Raw genomic sequence first — 19,152 nt, 5'->3', positions numbered from 1 at the left:
CACGGCTCAGAATATCTTGCAGGATGTACATCCACCGATAGCACAAACAATTCTTACAGAATTACGCTAATGCAGTAAAGGAGGCAGAAAGTGTCTTCTACTCTTCTGCCATCAATGCAGCAGAATCACAGCAGACAGAGCTATTCTGCACAGTAAACTAAGTAATCAACTAAGACCTTGGACGCTGACCAGACTGCATTATCCATCTCAATTCCCATGACAGAGTTCAGTCTCATCACGCTTGCAGAAACTCAAGTAGTCATGAAGAATATTAGAACCTGTGAAACAGATCCATGTGCCTCCTGGGCAGTGAAAGACAGTGAAATACTATGCCCACTAGTAAAGGATATGTCGTCTTCTGCGAAGCACACTTACCAAACTCCTTGAAAGAGACAATAACCTACCCAACCCTCAAAAAGCCATCACTCAAATCAAGGAGACATCTCCAACTACCATCCTGTCTCCAGTCTCCTATTCTGGGAAAAGTAATTGAGAAAGCAGTAATCACCAACCTTCTACAACATGTGACATCAGCCAATTCCTGGATGCCTCAGAGCACGGCAGAGACAGCTCTAGCAGCACTAAAGGACAACCTCCACATGACCATGGATACAGGCAAGATCTCCCTATTCACAATAGTGGACCCTCTACTGTATTAAAAACTGAGGATCACAAGATACTGCTAACCCATTTACATGACACAGCAGGAATAGGTGACAGAGCATTACAATGGCTCCAATCATTCCTTTCAACAGAACCCAGAGAGTGGTGACTGGTAACTTCCTTGAAGGCCCTCACGGATCCCTACTAACTCTGCTTCTCTTTGACAGCTACATGAGACTAGAAGAGCTAAAGAGACATCCTGGACTTAGCTTCCAATACTGAACTGTATATCTAATTCTCCACTCATGCTACCACAGCCACTGTTTTCAAGAGATCAGCTCTTGGATCAACACTACCTGACTCAAATTCAACCTAGGAAAGACCGAAATGATGCTAGTTTGCAGAAGGAAATGCTTTGAAAACTAGTCAGCACATCATCTCCCTCATCCTCCTTTAAAGGCATACAACCCCCATTCATCAAATCGGTGCAAAGCTTCAGGATTCTCTTTGACTCCTCATCAAGCTTGGATAATCAGATAGCAGCAGTGCCTAAAAATGCCTTCTTTCATCTCCAGCTCCACCCTTTGCTCCCTCATGAGAGCCTGGCCACAATAATCCATGCACCTATTTCCAGATTGGATGAATGTAATTCACTGTATCTGAAATGGAATATGAAAACAACGAACAGGTTCAAAATGCAGCTGCCCACTTCCTTACCTGGTTCAGGCTGCCATGAATACATCACGTCTGTGCTCCTGTCCCTCCACTTGCTCTCAGTGCAGTTCCAATTTCAGTTTAAGGCCTCAGTCCTAACCTTCAAAGCATTTAACAGACCAAGCCCCATCTACTTTAGACACCAAATTTCATAGGAACATAACATAAGAATGGCCATGCTGGGTCAGATTAATTGTCCATCTAGCCCAGTATTCGGTCTTCCAAGAGTGACCAATGCCAGATGCTGCAGAGAGAATGAACATAACAGGGCAATTATTGAGTGATCAATCCAGTATCATTCACTCCCACCATCTGGCAGTCAAAGACTTTGGGAAATCCAGGACATGGGGCTGTATTCCTGACCATCTTGGTTAACAGCCACTGATTGACCTATCCTCCAGGAACTTATCTAATTCTTTTTTGAGCCCAGTTATACTTTTGGCCTTCATAACATCCCCAGCAATGAGTTCCATGGACTGACTGTACATTATGTGAAGAAGTACTTTTGGTTGTTTTAAACCTGCTGCCTATTAATTTCACCCAGTGACCCTTGGTTCTTGCGTTATGTGAAGGGGAAAATAAAACCTTCATATTCACTTTCTCCACACCATTCATGATTTTATAAGCCTCTATCATATCCTCCCATCCCAGTAGTCTCTTTTCGAGGCTGAAGAATCCTAGTCTTTTTAATCTCTCCTCATACGGAAGCTGTTCCATACCCCTAATCATTTTTGTTGTCCTTCTCTGCACTTTTTTCAATTCTAATATATCTTTTTTGAGATGGGGGCCCAGAACTGCATGTAGTAGTAAAGATGTGGGTGTTCCAGGGATTTATGACATTTTCTGACTTGTCTATCCTAATGGTTCTTAATATTCTATTAGCTTTTTTTTTCTTTTTGTCTGTCGCTGCACATTGAGCAGATTTTTCAGAGAACTATCCACGATGACTCCAAGATCTCTTTCTTGAGTGATAACACCTAATTTAGACCCCATTATTCGGTATATATAGTTGGGATTATGCTTTCCAATGTGCATTACTTAGCATTTATCAACACTGAATTTCATCTGCAATTTTGTTGCTCAGTCACCCACTTTTGTGAGATCCCTTTGTAAATTTTCACAGTCTGCCTTGGACTTAAATATCTTAAGTAATTTTTTTTAAAATCTGCAAACTGAGTGTGTCAGGTCACTGTTTGCCCCTTTTTTCAGATCATTGATGAATATGTTGAAAAGCACAGGTCCCAGTACAGATTCTTGGGGGACACTGCTATTCACCTTCTCCACTGGGAAAACTGACCATTTATTTCTATTCTTTGTTTCCCATCTTTTAACCAGTTACTGATCCATGAGAGAATCTTTCCTCTTATCTCATGACTGCTTATTTTGCTTAAGAGCTTTTGATGAGGGACCTTGTCGAAGACTTTCTGAAAGCCAAAGCACACCATGTCCATTGGATCACCCTTGTCCACGTTTGCTGACATCATCAAAAAATTCTGATAGATTGGTGAAGCATGATTTCCTTTTCAAAAGCCATGTTGACTCTTCCTCAACACATTATGTTCATTTATCTCTCTGATAATTCTGTTCTTTACTATAGTTTCAACGAATTTTTCTGGTACTGAAGTTAGGCTTAGCAGCCTGTAATTGTCAGGATCAACTCTGGATCCTTTTTAAAAACTGGCGTTACATTAGCTACCCTCCAGTCATCTGATACAGAGGCTCATACAAGTAATAGGTTATATGCCAGAGTTAATAGTTCTGCAATTTAATATTGCAGTTCCTTCAGAACTCTTGAGTGAATACCATCTGGTTCTAGTGACTTATTACTGTTTACTTTTATCAGTTTGTTCCAAAACCTCTTCTACTGAGTGATTCTACCTCAATCCGGGACAGTTCCTCAGATTTGTCACCTAAAAAGAAAGGCTCATTGAATGGCTTCTACATTCTAAAACCCCTTCTACCATCTAAAAAGAATGGCTGTGGGAATCTCCCTCTCATCCCCTGCAGTGAAGATCGATGTAAAGAATTAATTTAGCTTCTCCAAAACGGCTGGATCTTCCTTGAGTGCTCCTTTAGCACCTCGATTGTCCAGTGGCCACACTGCCTATTTGGCAAACTTCCTGTTTCTGATGTAAAATATTTTGCTGTTAGTTTTTGAGTCTTTTGCAAGCTGTTCTTCAAATTCTTTTTTGGCCTGCCTAATTATACTTTTACGCTTGACTTGCCAGAGTTTATACTCCTTTCCTCAGTAGGATCTGAAACTTCCAAAGTTTTCAGGATGCCTTTTTGCCTCCAACGACCTCTTTTACTCTATTGTTCATACACAGACCTTTTTTTAGTCCTCTCACTATATTTTTTATTTGGGGCATACATTTAACTTGAGCCTCTATAATAGTATTTTTTAAGTTTCCATGCAGCCCGCAGACATTTCACTCCTGTGACTGTTCCTTTTAATTTTCATTTAACTTTCACTCTCATTTTTGTGTAGTTCTCCCTTTTGAAGTTAAAACTACTATGGTGGGCTTCTTTGGTATTTTCTCCCCCACACAAATGTTCTATTCAATCTATGAATTGCCAAGGAAGATGTACTCTTCTGAGACAATGCAGATCATGAAGTCCAGCTCAAAGCATATGCATGCTGGGGGACAAAACCTTTTCATTTGAGAGTATCTGGCTGTGGAACAAACTTCCAGAGGGGATCAGGCGAAATTGGAGTTTTGTCCATCTTTAGAAAAGGCTGCAGAACTTTCATTTTTAACAAACTCTTTCCACACTTAATGTATGACACTAAACACCCCTTCTACTTGTCCCTTCCCCCTCCTTAAAACAAAAAACAACCTTACAACTTTTTATATCTCAAGAGAAAACCCAGAGATTCCATGAAGTTCATTACATAATTTGCTATTGCCAATCAATTTTACATGGAACGTGCTCATAATACTACATCAATGGTGAGCAGCATAAAACTTTCCGATGGATAATAGAAGTGCTTAGCAGTGCAAACAAGTACATAGCTAGCAAACCCTGCTCTAACTTCTCTGCTAAAATGTTTAATCCTAAACCACTGAAGGAATGATTTGACCTTGATAGGCAACATAGCGCAGTTAGCCTGATTAATGATTCCAGCTGAACTAACAGTTATCACATAAATAAAGTCCAAAAGTAAAATCATGCTTTATACCATTTAAGCTCTAGTACATTTTGACCAACACCATTGCCGATTCTCACCTCTTCCCTAGCCTTTGGGTTTCTCACCTTATTTTCACAGATCACAGCTTAATGGCAACAAATTTCATTGGGAGAGGATAGCTTTGTCCATCTCCCAGTCTAAATTCTGGGGGGTGGGGGGTTAGATTACAGAAATGCTTTATCCTTCAGCACCTTTTCTTAGAGGTTACAGGGTTTTCTTCCTCTGGGGACAGATGTCTGAGAGAAATGACTTATGCAACAGTAATCTTAAGTACTCTCAGCTTAGTCACAGATAAAAACAAGAAAAGTGAACTGCACTCATCTCTTGAAAGCAGTACGCTCCCTGACCACTCTGTCCAGACTGCTTGCTGGCCAGCTACCAACTCCTCCACTCTTGCTCTCCCAGAAACTGTTTTTCAAGCCCTGTCTTTGGGTCAGCTTCCATGTCCATACAATCTACTTTAGATCTGTAGCATTGTTCTTTTTCTGTAAGAGCTAACTCACATCCACTGGCTGAATACACTCAGTCTCCATCTTGGCTGAACACAGAGACACTTAGATGTGGTCCTTTTCTTTGATTAATTTCTCTTCCAATAAAATAAATTCACAGAACCTAGATATTATGTCACACACACCGAAAGGCTCCGACTCTACCACTGAGAAAACAGCCTTGAAATTTATCTTTAAAATGAAGTGAAAAGCCATTATGGCTGATCAGCTATTTAAAAAGATTTATATAAATTAGCAATGGTCTGTAAAAGTTACTGTTGAAATGTAACATAAGCATTGCCACCTTAACGCTTACTCCTAAGTTTAATGTATTGCAACAGTGTTATCACACAATTTTGTATATTTCCCAGACAGTCCCTGACCCAAAGACATTACCATCCAAATAATTACTCTGTAGGGTTAAGTAGTAACATGTAGGGCTCTGGGTGGAACTCAAGCAGATCAGAATATTAAAAAGTTAATCAGGAGGCAACTAGAGATTTGGGGAAGAAGTTTGAAAAATATACGAAATCTGGTACTGAATACCATAGCTCCTACCACCCAAGTCATCTACCCAAATATGCCCTACTAGTGGGTGTTCAATAAAAGTTAACAAGCAAGATCACTATCAAAATGAAAGCAATCAGTATTAGAATTAAAAAGCAGGGCCTGATATACAGAATGAGCTATATAAGCCACAAAACTCCTCTGTACATGCCAACTTTTTCTGAAAGGAGAAAAGGAAACATGAAGTTGTAAAGATAAGGCCAAGAAGTGAGTCAGGAAAAGAAATTCTCCTTCATCACATTTTCATCTTTTAAACTGTCTTATGGCAGAAATCCAAGCCATATTTACTTTTGTAATTTTGATTCAGTAAACATTTTTCAACTACCACTTCAAAAGAGAAACAGAAGTAATCCCACAGTTTTTGATAAATATTTCTGACAAATATTCTAAAGAGCTCACAAAGTTGACTTCAATTTAAACTGAGAGTTTTTAAAGGAAATATGCCATTATTTCTACAGTAAATGTTTGTGAATGGACTCCTAACAGTCACCTGATGAAACAAATATAAAACAACTTTTACTTAAGTATTATCTCTTTTTGAGATGACAGCATTTATCCAGATTGTGATGACTTGGAAGGGAAGGAACTAAAAATTTCCCCAAATAAATCATTTATATACAAGTTTTCAGAATCTAAGCTTTCATTAAAACTAATCTTCACAGCACAAATGTTATAAAAGTATACTAAAACTAAATAAGTGCTAAGAGTATTAAAGTACCCAAAATTGATCAAGATCATCTATAATTTAAAAATAAAAAATAAAATAAAATAAAATAAAATAAAATAAAATAAAATAAAATAAAATGGGGAAACAGCAAAACTTAATATTCACACACTTAAGCCATAGGCACAAAGTAAACAATCAGGAAAAAATACATTATTTTGGTTCCAATCTTAGATGTTATTTGTAAAAAACAATAAGTGAAAAGTGTTCACGCAGATACAATAATTTACAAAGGAGACACCTGAAGACCATAACTGCATGATGTGAACAAAGGCTCTTCAGTAAAGAAAGTTACATAAAGACTAGAATTTTGCTTAGTAATTTGAGACAATCGTAAAATGCTAATCATCATCTTTGGGTCCTCCTAATGCCTTGTCTATACTGGGCATTTGTCCTGGTTACAGCCCTTGAAGGTCAACCCCCAACGTGGCTGCACCAGTGCAAATAGGCACAGGTGCTCTAAGCCATGATTTGCACCAATGCAGCTAACCCCTGCTTGACACCAAAGTAAAGTGCACCAGTGCCAGTCATGATTTACAGTGGCTTTCCTTGTCTGCACTAGGGGCTTGTGGCAGTGCAGCTAGGCTAGCAACCTGCCACCAAGGACTGTAAATCCCCAGCACAGGTAAGGCCTTAAGAGAGAGATGTGCCAAATAAGTACTTCTGCTGCATGACCCTGATAAAATTTCTGAGAGTCTAACATTTTCCTCAGAGAGATAAAATACTTTTCTGCAAAATACTGCAGGGGGAAATAGCTATTTTCACTTCTAAATGGGGGCTCAAAGCCAAATAGTTTTCTCTTTAACGGAACTCCATAGATACTGTACCTAGAAAGAGGGAAGATGTCTCTCACCCACTAACGCCCTTTAATAAAAATAAAAAGCCATCCCAAACAGAGATATCCTGAGGCTATAGTATAGTTCCTTTCTCCAGGATATCTCAAATAGAGTTCTCTAATTGTAGTCAGATCCTTTCCTGTTAAACTCTTCACAGTCCTACTAATTAATCAAAATCATCTTGGGAAACTGCGGAATAACTACATTTAACTAAAAAATTATCCATGATCTGACTAGCTATATCATTGCACTATTGATACTCTGACACCTTATCCTAACTTTTCATAACATCCTGGGAAGAAAACCCCAAAGCACACTATTATAACTATTTATAATGGAAAAATGTATGGCCAGAGAGTGATGAGGCAAAAACGATAAGTGTAAGTGAAGTGCGTTCAAGTACATTGTGGCTGAAAGTAAAATCTGATCAACATCAAGAAAACAGAGGGTCAAAAGAGAGAATGAATTAAGGAAAATGCAAATAAATTTTCAATACAATATGTCTGTTTTTGTCACAAGCAGAATTCACAACTGTTGCAGACTATTTAAATGATCTACAGAAAAGGACTTTTATTCTGCAAGTGGTACCAGCTAGAAATAAGTACAAACAAATAAATAAATAGAGCTCTAACATCTTTGGCAGCCCTTCATGTTCTCACCTCAGAAAAAATAATAATCAGAACTCCCAGTTCTTTGTAACTAGTAAAACTGGAAATAGAAAAATATTAACAAATTTTTTCACCTTAGATTATATTGTTTTCAACTCCAGCTTGAGCTTTGTCACTTTTGTAGCATAATATGTAAAGGTGAGTACGTTTAGAACTATGAGTTTTATTCCTTCACAAAAAGCTCATTTGAATAAAACTGTTACTGTTCAAAGGTAACCTACAAACGGAAAAAGAAACGGAGCTGTACCTTTTTTGGGGGGTGCGGGGCATTTCTTTGTGACCTATAAAGAAGGCCTGAAACTTTTCGTAGATTTTGGCTGGCTAGTTTGCAAGCTACAAATCCTCCTCCAACAAACTATGAGAGTATCAGCTTGTCATAAATATAAGGGGAAGGGTAAACCCCTTTGAAATTCCTCCTGGCCAGGGGAAAGCTCCTCTCACCTGTAAAGGGTTAAGAAGCTAAAGGGAACCTCGCTGGCACCTGACCAAAATGACCAATGAGGGGACAAGATACTTTCAAAAGCTGGGAGGAGGGAGAGAAACAAAGGGTCTGTGTCTGTCTGTATGCTGTGCTTGGCCAGGGATAGACCAGGAATGGAGTCTTAGAACTTTTAGTAAGTAATCTAGCTAGGTATGTGTTAGATTATGATTTCTTTAAATGGCTGAGAAAAGAATTGTGCTGAATAGAATAACTATTTCTGTCTGTGTATCTTTTTTGTAACTTAAGGTTTTGCCTAGAGGGGTTCTCTATGTTTTTGAATCTAATTACCCTGTAAGATATCTACCATCCTGATTTTACAGGGGGGATTTCTTTATTTCTATTTACTTCTATTTTCTATTAAAAGTCTTCTTGTAAAAAACTGAATGTTTTTTCATTGTTCTCAGATCCAAGGGTTTGGGTCTGTGGTCACCTATGCAAATTGGTGAGGCTTTTTATCCAACATTTCCCAGGAAAGGGGGGGGTGCAAGTGTTGGGAGGATTGTTCATTGTTCTTAAGATCCAAGGGTCTGGGTCTGTAGTCACCTAGGCAAATTGGTGAGGCTTTTTACCAAACCTTGTCCAGGAAGTGGGGTGCAGGGTTTTGGGAAGTATTTTGGGGGGAAAGACGCGTCCAAACAGCTCTTCCCCAGTAACCAGTATTAGTTTGGTGGTGGTAGCGGCCATTCCAAGGACCACGGGTGGAATACTTTGTACCTTGGGGAAGTTTTGACCTAAGCTGGTAAAGATAAGCTTAGGAGGTTTTTCATGCAGGTCCCCACATCTGTACCCTAGAGTTCAGAGTGGGGGAGGAACCTTGACACAGCTGGTGAGACACAAATGGATCACCAGCTGGGACTGCAGCAGAAGGAGCAGACCTGGTAGCTGTGCTCCACTCAGTCCTTCAACTACCACCTCTCCTGCTTCCCTCCATGCCCAGGATGACAGTTATTGAAATTGACAATGCATCAATTGTGCCATTGTGTTGCATCCTTTGGCTAGTAAGTATGGTGAATTTTTCAAGCCCTGATATATTCTAGCCCAAACTCACAAAATTCTACTTGCTCATTCACATGAGCCCACTACTTTCTTTTTTGTTAAATGACATACAGCCAAGATATTAGCTTTTTCATCATGACAGCAAGAGTGACCAAGCACGTTTCAGTCTAGATTTGCAAATTGTTATAATGATTTTACAATGCTGCACTAATGTATTCTTGTGCAGAATCAGAAAGTATCCTATAACCACACAAAAACTTTTAAAGGATTTAAATATCTCTTTAATCGATGTCCCCCACAAAAGACAACCACCATTTACTCTGCCTATATAATTCTATTCTATACACTAAGGGTTTTTATATCACTGCCATCACCATATCTAAGCACCTTCCAGCAGTGCATTAAGCAACATGACTAACATCTGTCATGTGTCTGTTCTCATCTCTTGCGGGGGGGAAGTGCATGCAGTAGTGTGTTTCGTTTTTAATTTTAAAAAACCCTCTACACACGTATGTTGCTATATTTTTATGTTATAGAAAGCAAGGTCAAAGAAATCTGTCTTGCTCTTTGAGTGCAAGGTAGTGAGGTTTGTGATCATGCTTGGTTCCCGAGAGTTCATTCCAGTTTTGGGTTGGGCTCCGAGAAAGCTCTGTCTCCTGCACAGACAAGATTCTAGTAGAAAGTCCCATTGTGCCAGAGGAATGACTTTACTGATCACAGTCTTCACCCCAGAGTTTTAGTCTATCTTTTAGATATCCTAGGCCCAGGCCATTAAGTACAGTACCTTAGGGGGGAAATAAAGGACTGGCATTGAACATGATTAAATATTCTATAGAAAGCCAGTGTAGGGCGCAGAAGAGGTGTTCAAAGAAGCCAGCATTACTGAGGCGATATCCTGCAGCAGTCTGTATTATCTGGCGTTTTCTTAGCACTGAGGGCTTCATGCCTAAGTATACTGCATTGCTGTAGTCCAGTAGAGAGGTGACGAAGGCATGAATAACTGAGGTGAGGTCACAGTTCACTAGGATAGGATGAGTCTCCTAGGTAATGGGAGATGACAGAAGACATTTCTCATGGATAATGGTAAGGGAGAGCTTAGCATCAGTGAGAAACTCAAGAACATTCCTACACTAAAGAAAGAATTGACCAACTGCAGGTGTGCACTTTCAACCAAAGGAGACTGCACCAGGACTGTAAACTCCTCAAAATGCTATCCTCTGCCCAATCAGCATAACCTCTGTCTTGGTCAGTTTCAACCAGCTGTCCATCAATGAGCTGATTTCATCAAAGCACTAGGCCATCCTGGTAGTAGTGGTGTGGTCATATGCCGCAGAAATGCATTTCACCTGCATATTGCCAGCACTGGAATGACCAGTTCAACTAGTGGCTGCATGCAGATGTTGAATAGAACTGGAGACGGAATTGATCCTTGTGAGACTCCACAAGTGAGGGTTCTAGTAGTGAAGATGTGGTTTCCCATCACTATTTGTTGGGTTCAGAAGGATGAGAATGGATGTCTGCTCCTTACCCCTTGACAGTAGGAGATCATCCATCAGTGCCACTAAAGCGGTTTCAGTTCCATGTCGGCCTGAATCCAGACTGATGCTTATAACCTAGACTCAGCACAATTAGATGAGCCTGAAGTTGGCCTTTGGCTAATGGGAATGGGAAGTTTGACACTGGGCAGTAGCTGGCTATTCTAGATGCATCCAGGGTGGGTTTCTTAATGTGTGGCACCAGTTGTTCATGTCTCTCTTTCAAAAGCCAGGAAAGGCCTGGGTCAAATTCACAGGTCTTGAGTCAAGGCTCCTTTACTGTATCCAGAATTTCTGGCTGAGTGAATGTACTGGACTCTGGGAATGCAAACAGACTACTGGTTGGTGGGAGCAGACAAGGCGGATCAAGGTAGTTTGGGAAGCATCCTCAAATGTGCACAATCTCTTCAGCTAAGTACAATGACCATTCTTTGCAGAGTTTAGTACTCTGTCCTGTACCCTGTGCAAGCTGTAGACATTCAGACGTAATGATGCAGTTTACTATCCTGGACAGCTCTTGGGGCAGGATTTGGCAGATTCAATGGAAGCTGAAAGGAAGGTGCTATTGGCCTGTAATACAGCCACAGCATTGACTTGGAAGAATTCATTTGGTTTCATCCTGCCTGTATTAATCTTCATTTTCCACCACTGGTGTTTGAGTTTCCACCTCTTTCTCTTCATCTAGAAAACCAAGGAGATCTGTGTTGATGGTTAAGAAGGGGCCATCTGGGGGCCAAGATGTCAACGGTTGAAATTAGTATACAATGATAATGACTGGCCAGTTCCTCAACTCATCCTGTGGGTGGGGTACTGCTGTCCTTTAGGAGGCTTTGAAATTTGCTATAGTCCATGAGTCTTCATGATTGAATCAGGGTCACGGCTCTTTCTTGTTGCTTGCAAGCTGGAAGAGCTCTGATCACTAACTTAAAAAGGTGATGGTCTGTCCAAGGCAGTGTCTGGATCATGATGTCCTTGCTATTGACATCTAGGCCAAAGATCAGGGCCAGGGTGTGACCAGTTATGTGGGATGCACCAGAGTTGACCCATGAAACTTCTTGGGAGGCAAGTGAGGATATGTGTTTTGGGACTTTTGCATCTGTGGCCTTGTCAACATGCATGTTGAAATCTCCATGGACAATACTACCATCAACAAGGTATCAGTGAGCTCCATTATGAACTCTTTAGCCTGTGACGACCTGTAAATGAGTATAAAATCTGCTAGCATTGACTCTGGTTTCTATTGTCAGATGAGAAATTCAAATGAATGTCTCTTAACTGAGGCACCTCTTTTGGAAATAATAAAAAAAAATGAACACAGTGCCCCAGACCTTCTTGGCCTGTCCAAGTCTGTGATGTACCAAGTATCCTGGAGGGACAAAGGGGGTTAGCAAAGGACTCACATCATCATCTAGCCAGGTCTCTGGGATGCAGGTTATATTGGATGCATCATTGCTGATTAAATTGATTGTTGTTGGTTCGCAGCAAATCTTGCATTGTTCAGCATCAATTTTTATTTCCATTGATTTCTTCTATCTGCTTCAGGCCCATGCATAGGTAGTTGTCCTCTGCAGTGTAAAGATATTAGCTATCCAGAATCTGAATTCTTATGCCTGTTTTGTTTCCTTGGACAATTCCTTTCGATTTGGACTATGATAGGCAAGGAGTGGATTGTGCCAGGAGATAATTGTTATCAAATGGGTACTCATTTAAGCCAGAACCTTTAAAGTAATTCTTGCAGATTTAGACCTGGTCTACTTGTACCCTACATAATGCCGCATGTAGCTACACACTGCAGTAAAAGGTAGGCTGCATCCACACTAGTCACTGTGGTGCTACACGTAACAGCAAAAGACTCCAGCGAGGGCAGGCAACAGGAAAAGGCTCTGGCAGTGGGAAGGGAGTGGGACACTACAGTGCTGTTTTTAGCACTGTAGACATGGGAGACCCTGCTTAAGCTTACAGAGAGCCATGTAGGGTGCATGGTCTAAGGTTCAGGCACCTAAGACACTCTACACGCCTAAGCAGTGCCCCATTGTCTACACTGCTGTTAATACTCATGCTAGCTGGGCATGCAGTGTCCGTACACTATATGCCACCATAAGTGTAGATGTACCTTTAGAGGAAGAATGTAAAAGTTCAACCCAAAGAGCAGAAAAAATAAAATTGACAAAACACGGGTCAGTTTCACAGCTGCTACTAAGAACCCAGTAGGTACAGTAAAACAGACACAGATTAAGTCACTTTCATTTTGTTGTTGCCTGGGAAAGCTATGAGAAACAGAGAAGTCAAGCGCTGAAGTAATTCTCCAGAGAAGAGTCCCCACCCCACACCCTTCAAAAAAAGAGGCAGCTAGGAAAGGGGTAAAGTAGCAGAAACTGTCTAATTCCCCTGGAACAGTCAGAAGGCTAAGGTAATGGGAGATCCACCTACTCCTGCACAAGTCAGAAGAATCTACTATCACTATTAAAAAGACACAAAGCTTCTCTCTTCCAGCAGCCAGTAAGAGTGTAGGTAGTGTAAAAGTAGATTCACATTAATCCCTACTAATAAGATTGAAATGTCAGGCCCCAAGTAAGGAGTATGGGCAGCACCCTGGTAAGAATCCCAGTACTCTTGCCTTTCCCAGCAGCTGGAACTGGAGAGAGTCTGGGCTTCTCATCAGGGCATCGCCCTGACACTTCACTGAGCCAGTCACCCATATCTTCCACATTGGCCTCTGGATAAAAGATGCCAGGTAAAGCTTTCAATCCCCATGTAGAGAATATAATACAGATGCTAGTTTTTCTTTATTCTAAACTACATGATGGGTTTCCTCAATCCTTTCCTGAAAAGTATTTTAATTCAGAACTTATGTATCAAGCCAGGCAAGCAACAAATAATTTTAAAGCAATTAACATGTTTTATGGACAAATGCTGAAAACCTGTTGCTCTGCAGATCTATGTAGCAATGAAAGTGTTTTGTGTGTGTAAAACAAGCTAAGTCACAGAGATGGAGAAAGAAGCTGAGCTAGCTGTATCTTCTAATATCTTCTAGAAGCCAATATATTAAATATTCAAGTAAGAGGGTTTTTAAAAATAAAAATGCACTTTTAAAAAGAAGAAAGTTATGAATTTTTAAAGTTAGTATAAAAATATTTCACAGGATATGTCTGGATGGAACTTTTTTAAATTTTCAGGTTTCAAGGGAGCAAAGTGTGAAGACTAATTAATATTACTCATTAGATTAAAAATTACCAGTATACCCCTAATCTTTTCCTTCTATAGTCAGTGGATCTGTTTTTCACAACAACATGGCTTGCATTCCACAAGGGCCAACATCACCAGCTTACATAACAATAAAACCAACCCTGACACAGAAAGCACTAATTAACAACCATGAAAACAACTGAAGCAGCCACACTCTGCAAACTAATCCTTGTTGCTATGAATGCCAAAGACATCTCACCTAGCACTCCATATGTGTGTGGTTTGGGGCGGGGGGGGGGGGGGGGGGGAGGGGGTGAGGACAGTCACTCACTGATCCCAGTCTCGAACATGTAAACAAGAGACTATGGTATATAAAAGTGGAGTATTTTTTGTCTCTTTAAATACATGAAAAACAATAGATGAAGCTCTTTCAGATTAATTTTCCACTTGAAAATATAATCGGGAATAGAAAATTAGTTTTATATTCTTTTCACTATCAGTCCTACAAATGACAAGTTTCAGAGTAACAGCCGTGTTAGTCTGTATTCGCAAAAAGAAAAGGAGTACTTGTGGCACCTTAGAGACTAACTTGGTTAGTCCTACAAATGTAATTTATCAGCGTGAGAAACATACTGAATTCAATTAATGAAACAACACTGGACTTCCCAAAACACTAGATTCCCCAATAGATTAAGCACTCAATTCATCATTGCCCTATGGCCAATAAATTTGGCAGCTCAATCGCTGGGAAGTTTCCCAGCCTCCACATGGTACATAGCTGGCACAACAGCTTCAGATGCCTCATTGGCAGCCCTATTCCTTGCTTCCCCACCCAATCCCAAGTCCTGGCACCAGAGCTGTGACAGGAGAAAAAAGGGCTACAGAAACAAAGTGAAAGTTAGGGAATCTCTAAGGCTGTTCTCCCCTTTGCCAAGGACCAAATTGGCATGCAAATCAACAAAGTACAGGTGAACTAAGGACACCTTTTCCTCTATCTTGGATTTTGTGCCAGGCAGTTTTTGGACACACCTGGTAATTGGGGCCTACCAGTTTAACATCTGCAGCCAAAGCTTCTAAACTCTCAAAAAGTGCTAAGCAATTGAACACTTTGAACAAGTATTCTCATTCATATAAGTATGCACATCTTTTACCTTTAAAAGTTTAATACAACCATATTTCATTTGTCTTTAAAAAAAAAAATCAAACAAGCCACCACATATGAACTCCTGCCCAAACCCCACTAGCAGCATGATTTCACTTGATGCTCTTAAGTGCTCCAGTCTGCCCAGCATTCACTTTTTCTCTTGCTCAAAAACTCTTTATTCTGAGGGGGAGGAGGGGAGGGAGTGGTATTTTTTAGGAAGAAGGAGAAGGGTTGGGAGAAAATATTGTTTTTGGAGAAGGATTCTCAATCAAATATTTTGGAGTATCTTGTAGTAAATACTGATTTTATGTAATTCAAACAAAATGTGACTTTGCACTGTGTACTTATCTTGATCCAATAAATATATTGCTACAATTATGCTCTGACAAGCTATGGAATCCTTGATTTATTTCAGTAGTTTGCTAGACCAAGACAATGTTTCAGAAATGACAAAACGGGTCAACTTATATTTTATAAATGCAAGTGTATTGTTTATGCAAAATGCACAGAGCCTCACGTCATTGTTTATTCCAAAAGAGAGTACAGTATAAGCACAACAGTGAAATGTGCCTCAACACAAACCTGAAGGACCGGTAATAACGGTAAGAGAGCATCTTTGTGCTCTTATAACTCGACTGGAAGTTCTCAGTTTGTGTCATATGTCATCAAGTGGCCTTCAAATATTCTAGCGAAAACCCTACATTTTAAACACAAAATTTGACAATTAAGTGAAGGGAGCACTGATTTAAAATATCTTGTTTTCAAAACCAAAGGCTCCAATCAGATCCATATGGGCAGACTCTGGAGTCTGTGCAGAGTCTAACCAACTTCAACAGGGTTCTTCAACTTCAACCTCTCCCCATGTAAATCTGATTGTGAGATTGAGGTCTAAATGTACCAGCAATGTTTAAATCCACTGTAATTCTGCTACAAAAACTTTAGCGTACTCTGTTCATTTTTTAAAAAAATAAGCATAAGTTTCCTATAGAACTATGGAAATCATTTTACTCTAAAGGTAAGTCAGTATCTACAGTTCGTATGGAGGTGAATTACAGTGGAGAACAGGCAATTTCACTATACAAACTAAGAATACCCAATTGTTTTGAGACACCTCCTACCCACTCTGAAAAAATTAATGTAAGTATTTAATTTTCATTTGTTGGAAAGAATTGCCACCACACTATCTACACCAGAGGTGGGCAAACTACGGGGAGGGGTGGATCTGGCCCGCGGGACCCTCCTGCCTGGCCCCTGAGCTCCTGGTCTGGGAAGCTAGCCCCCGGCCGGTCCCTCCCCTGCTGTTCCCCCTCCCCTGCAGCCTCAGCTCACTGTGCCGCCGGCGCAATGCTCTGGGTGGCAGGGCTGCGAGCTCTTGCTGGGCAGCGAAGCTGCAGAGCCTGGTGCTCTGGGCACTGCAGCTGTAGTGCCGCCAGCCACCGGTGCTCCAGGCAGCGCAGGAAGACGGCGGGGGGGTTGGATAGAGGGCAGTGGAGTTCAGGGTGATGGTCAAGGGACGGGGGTGTGGATAGGAGTCAGGGCGGTCAGAGGGCGGGGAACAGGAGGGTTGAATGGGGGCAGGGATTCCGGTGGGGGGGGAGACAGTCAGGAAGGAGTGGGGGTTGGATGGGGCAGCAGGAGGCAGTCAAGGAGGGGTGGATGGGGCAGGGGTCCTGGGGGGGCCATCAGGGAACAGGCGGGGTTGGATGGGGCAGGAGTCCCGGGGGGGCATCAGGGGGCGAGAAGCAGGGGGGGTTGGCTAGGGGGCAGGGGCCAGGCCATGCCTGGCTGTTTGGGGAGGCATAGCCTCCCCTAATCAGCTCTCCATACAATTTCAGAAACGCCATGTGGCCCTCAGGCCAAAAAGTTTGCCCACCCCTGATCTACACCCACATCCAGCTCACAAACTGGATTTTAATAAGCAGGATCCACCAGAGGTCAGAAGTGGCCCTAAGCAGGAAATGCACGGGCATGCTCTATTCGTGTGGGAAAGTAATCTACTGTACATGAAGACATTAAATTTGACTCTTAGTTTGGGGTCTTGATTATACCAGTTTTGTTTTTAAGTCTTTTTCTGCTTAATCTGAACTGCTACTATTAGAAGAACCTCTGAAAAGAAACTGGGGAACTTCTGAATTCATTTGTCCTATTTGCATTTACAGAGCATAATACTCCTGTTAATGTCAATGTGAATTAGTATGAGACAAAATTATTAACATATTAACAATCACAGGCTTTTATGACAACATTTTTTAAAATTATTTTACTTAAAAGATATTAAAGCAAATCCAAACTAGTTGCCATCCAACTTCACAGCCTTAGTCCAAACTATATCTAAAGGTAAATAACCATGTCCCTCTCAACACATTACAGTAATGAAAGAGTCACTAGCAACATCCAAGAAGGATCTCATTAATGTGACTGCACTTAGTTCTTCTTTACAGTGCACCTGAGATGGAGTGTGCCTGACTCTTCCCCTTATGTTACTAATTGTACACACTTGAAGGGTTTTAAAAGAATGTTTCCTGCATGCCTCCTGGTGAGAAGTAATGTATCAACAGGATGTTATTTTAAAGAGAGAAATAATTGCTAGGGAATTAATAACTTGAAGTTATGCAACAGTTCTGCAGCTAGTTGGAATCATTAAAACATTACGTTATTTGCATACTCATCTCTCAGAGGGGCTGAGATGGAGACTTGCAAGAAGCCAGTTTGAGTTCAGCATGTTCAGCAGGCAGAGGTAGTAATAAGAAGCTTGAGACTGTAGATAATGTTTTAAAATGTTTTCTTCTATCAGTTATCTATTGCAACATTGCCAAAAGCAATAATTTAAGGAAGAGGTGCTTTCTCTGAGACACTGCTGTTTTCTCTAAGAGCCACAGAGATCTAACTATCTATTTTTATCCAGAACAGCTACAAAATCCCCAAACCTTCTTGCATGCCTATATTTCGGTCGGCACGGATAGGTCACCCTGTGCCTCCTTCACTGAAAAACAATAAGTGATTTGAATGGGTTTTCTTCTCCTTTTTGATCTCAGGGAATGTGCCACCTCCATAAAACATTGCCAGTTTGTAAAGCTTTTCGGGGGGAGATGGGAACGGGGACGCCTGTTTCTTTTGTGAATGCTTCAGAACCCTCATCCTCTCCTGCTGCTCCGGTGCGTGTTGAACGATCACAGATCTACCCACAAAGCGCTGCTTTTCCCCACAGCCGCCGCGAGAGATTTGCTGTCTAACGAGTTTCTCCTCCGGGGCCGTTTGCAGAACGGCTGAAGCAGCCGCAGCTGCGGCTTTTCCACCCAAGGAGGAAAAAATCCCCAGTGCAGCCGCGCGCGAGCTGAGTGCGGGACGCGGGGGGCTGGGAAGCGCCCCGCCACGGGCGGGGGGAGGTGGGCAGCCCCCAAATCCACGCCCCAGCGATGCGCGGCAAGCGGCTCCCAGCTCCCGCAGGGGAGAGGAGGCTGCCCCGCCTGTGCTGATCACGAAGGCGCCAGCACCAGGGGGCAGTGGGTCGGGGGGGCAGGTAGCTGCTCCGGTCCCCGAGGAGGGAATCAGGGGCGGCCGGGAAGGCTGGCTCACTATGTGGCAACCGGCGGGCCGGGCCCCTGTCTGTGTGTCGCTCGTTATTTGGCAGCGGCGGTCACTGACCTCCCCGGGCTCAGCCCCGGCGGCGGCGGCTCCTCCATGGCGGCGGCAGCAGGGAGCAGCTCGGCGACGTCTCTCATGCATGCACCGAGGTCGGCATGGCAGCAGCGGGCCCCTGTCTGCAGCCCGGCGCGGAGCGGCGTTTTGGGGGGGGGGGGAAGGAGAGGAGAGGAGGGGAGGTGTCTCTACCCGGCTGCGGGGATCCGGCCGCGAAGAGCCGCCCGCGCGGCCGCCATCTTGCAAACAGTCCCAGGGGGCAGAAGCCGGGAGCAGCGCTACGGCGCGCGCCGAGGGACAAGGGCAACCACAGGCGCTCGCGCCTCCCCGAGCGAAAGACGCGGGAGGGGGTGGGGCGGTGTTAGAGCTGTCACTAGCCTT

At 42.2% G+C, this 19,152-nt stretch overlaps 1 protein-coding gene across 6 annotated transcripts in view; it reads right to left on the bottom strand.

Moving 5' to 3' along the window:
* The window catches only part of MAP3K4 (mitogen-activated protein kinase kinase kinase 4), a 144,195-nt gene extending 125,285 nt beyond the window's left edge, over positions 1-18,910 (bottom strand). For 2 of the 6 annotated variants that reach the window (XM_077813299.1, XM_077813300.1), the window contains exon 1: positions 18,778-18,902. In XM_077813299.1, coding sequence (XP_077669425.1) covers positions 18,778-18,854 — 77 coding nt within the window. In that variant the 5' untranslated portion in view covers positions 18,855-18,902. Of the gene's footprint in view, positions 1-18,777 lie in introns of all 6 variants that reach the window. The other 4 variants (XM_077813301.1, XM_077813302.1, XR_013345670.1 and 1 more) reach the window with 3 other exon arrangements.
* Between the last annotated feature and the right edge of the window lie 242 nt (positions 18,911-19,152).

Source organism: Eretmochelys imbricata, chromosome 3, assembly GCF_965152235.1.
Source record: "Eretmochelys imbricata isolate rEreImb1 chromosome 3, rEreImb1.hap1, whole genome shotgun sequence".
In the NCBI taxonomy this organism is placed as follows: domain Eukaryota; kingdom Metazoa; phylum Chordata; order Testudines; family Cheloniidae; genus Eretmochelys; species Eretmochelys imbricata.
The sequence above is the reverse complement of the archived record's forward strand: the minus strand, read 5'-3'. Positions and strand labels throughout refer to the sequence as shown.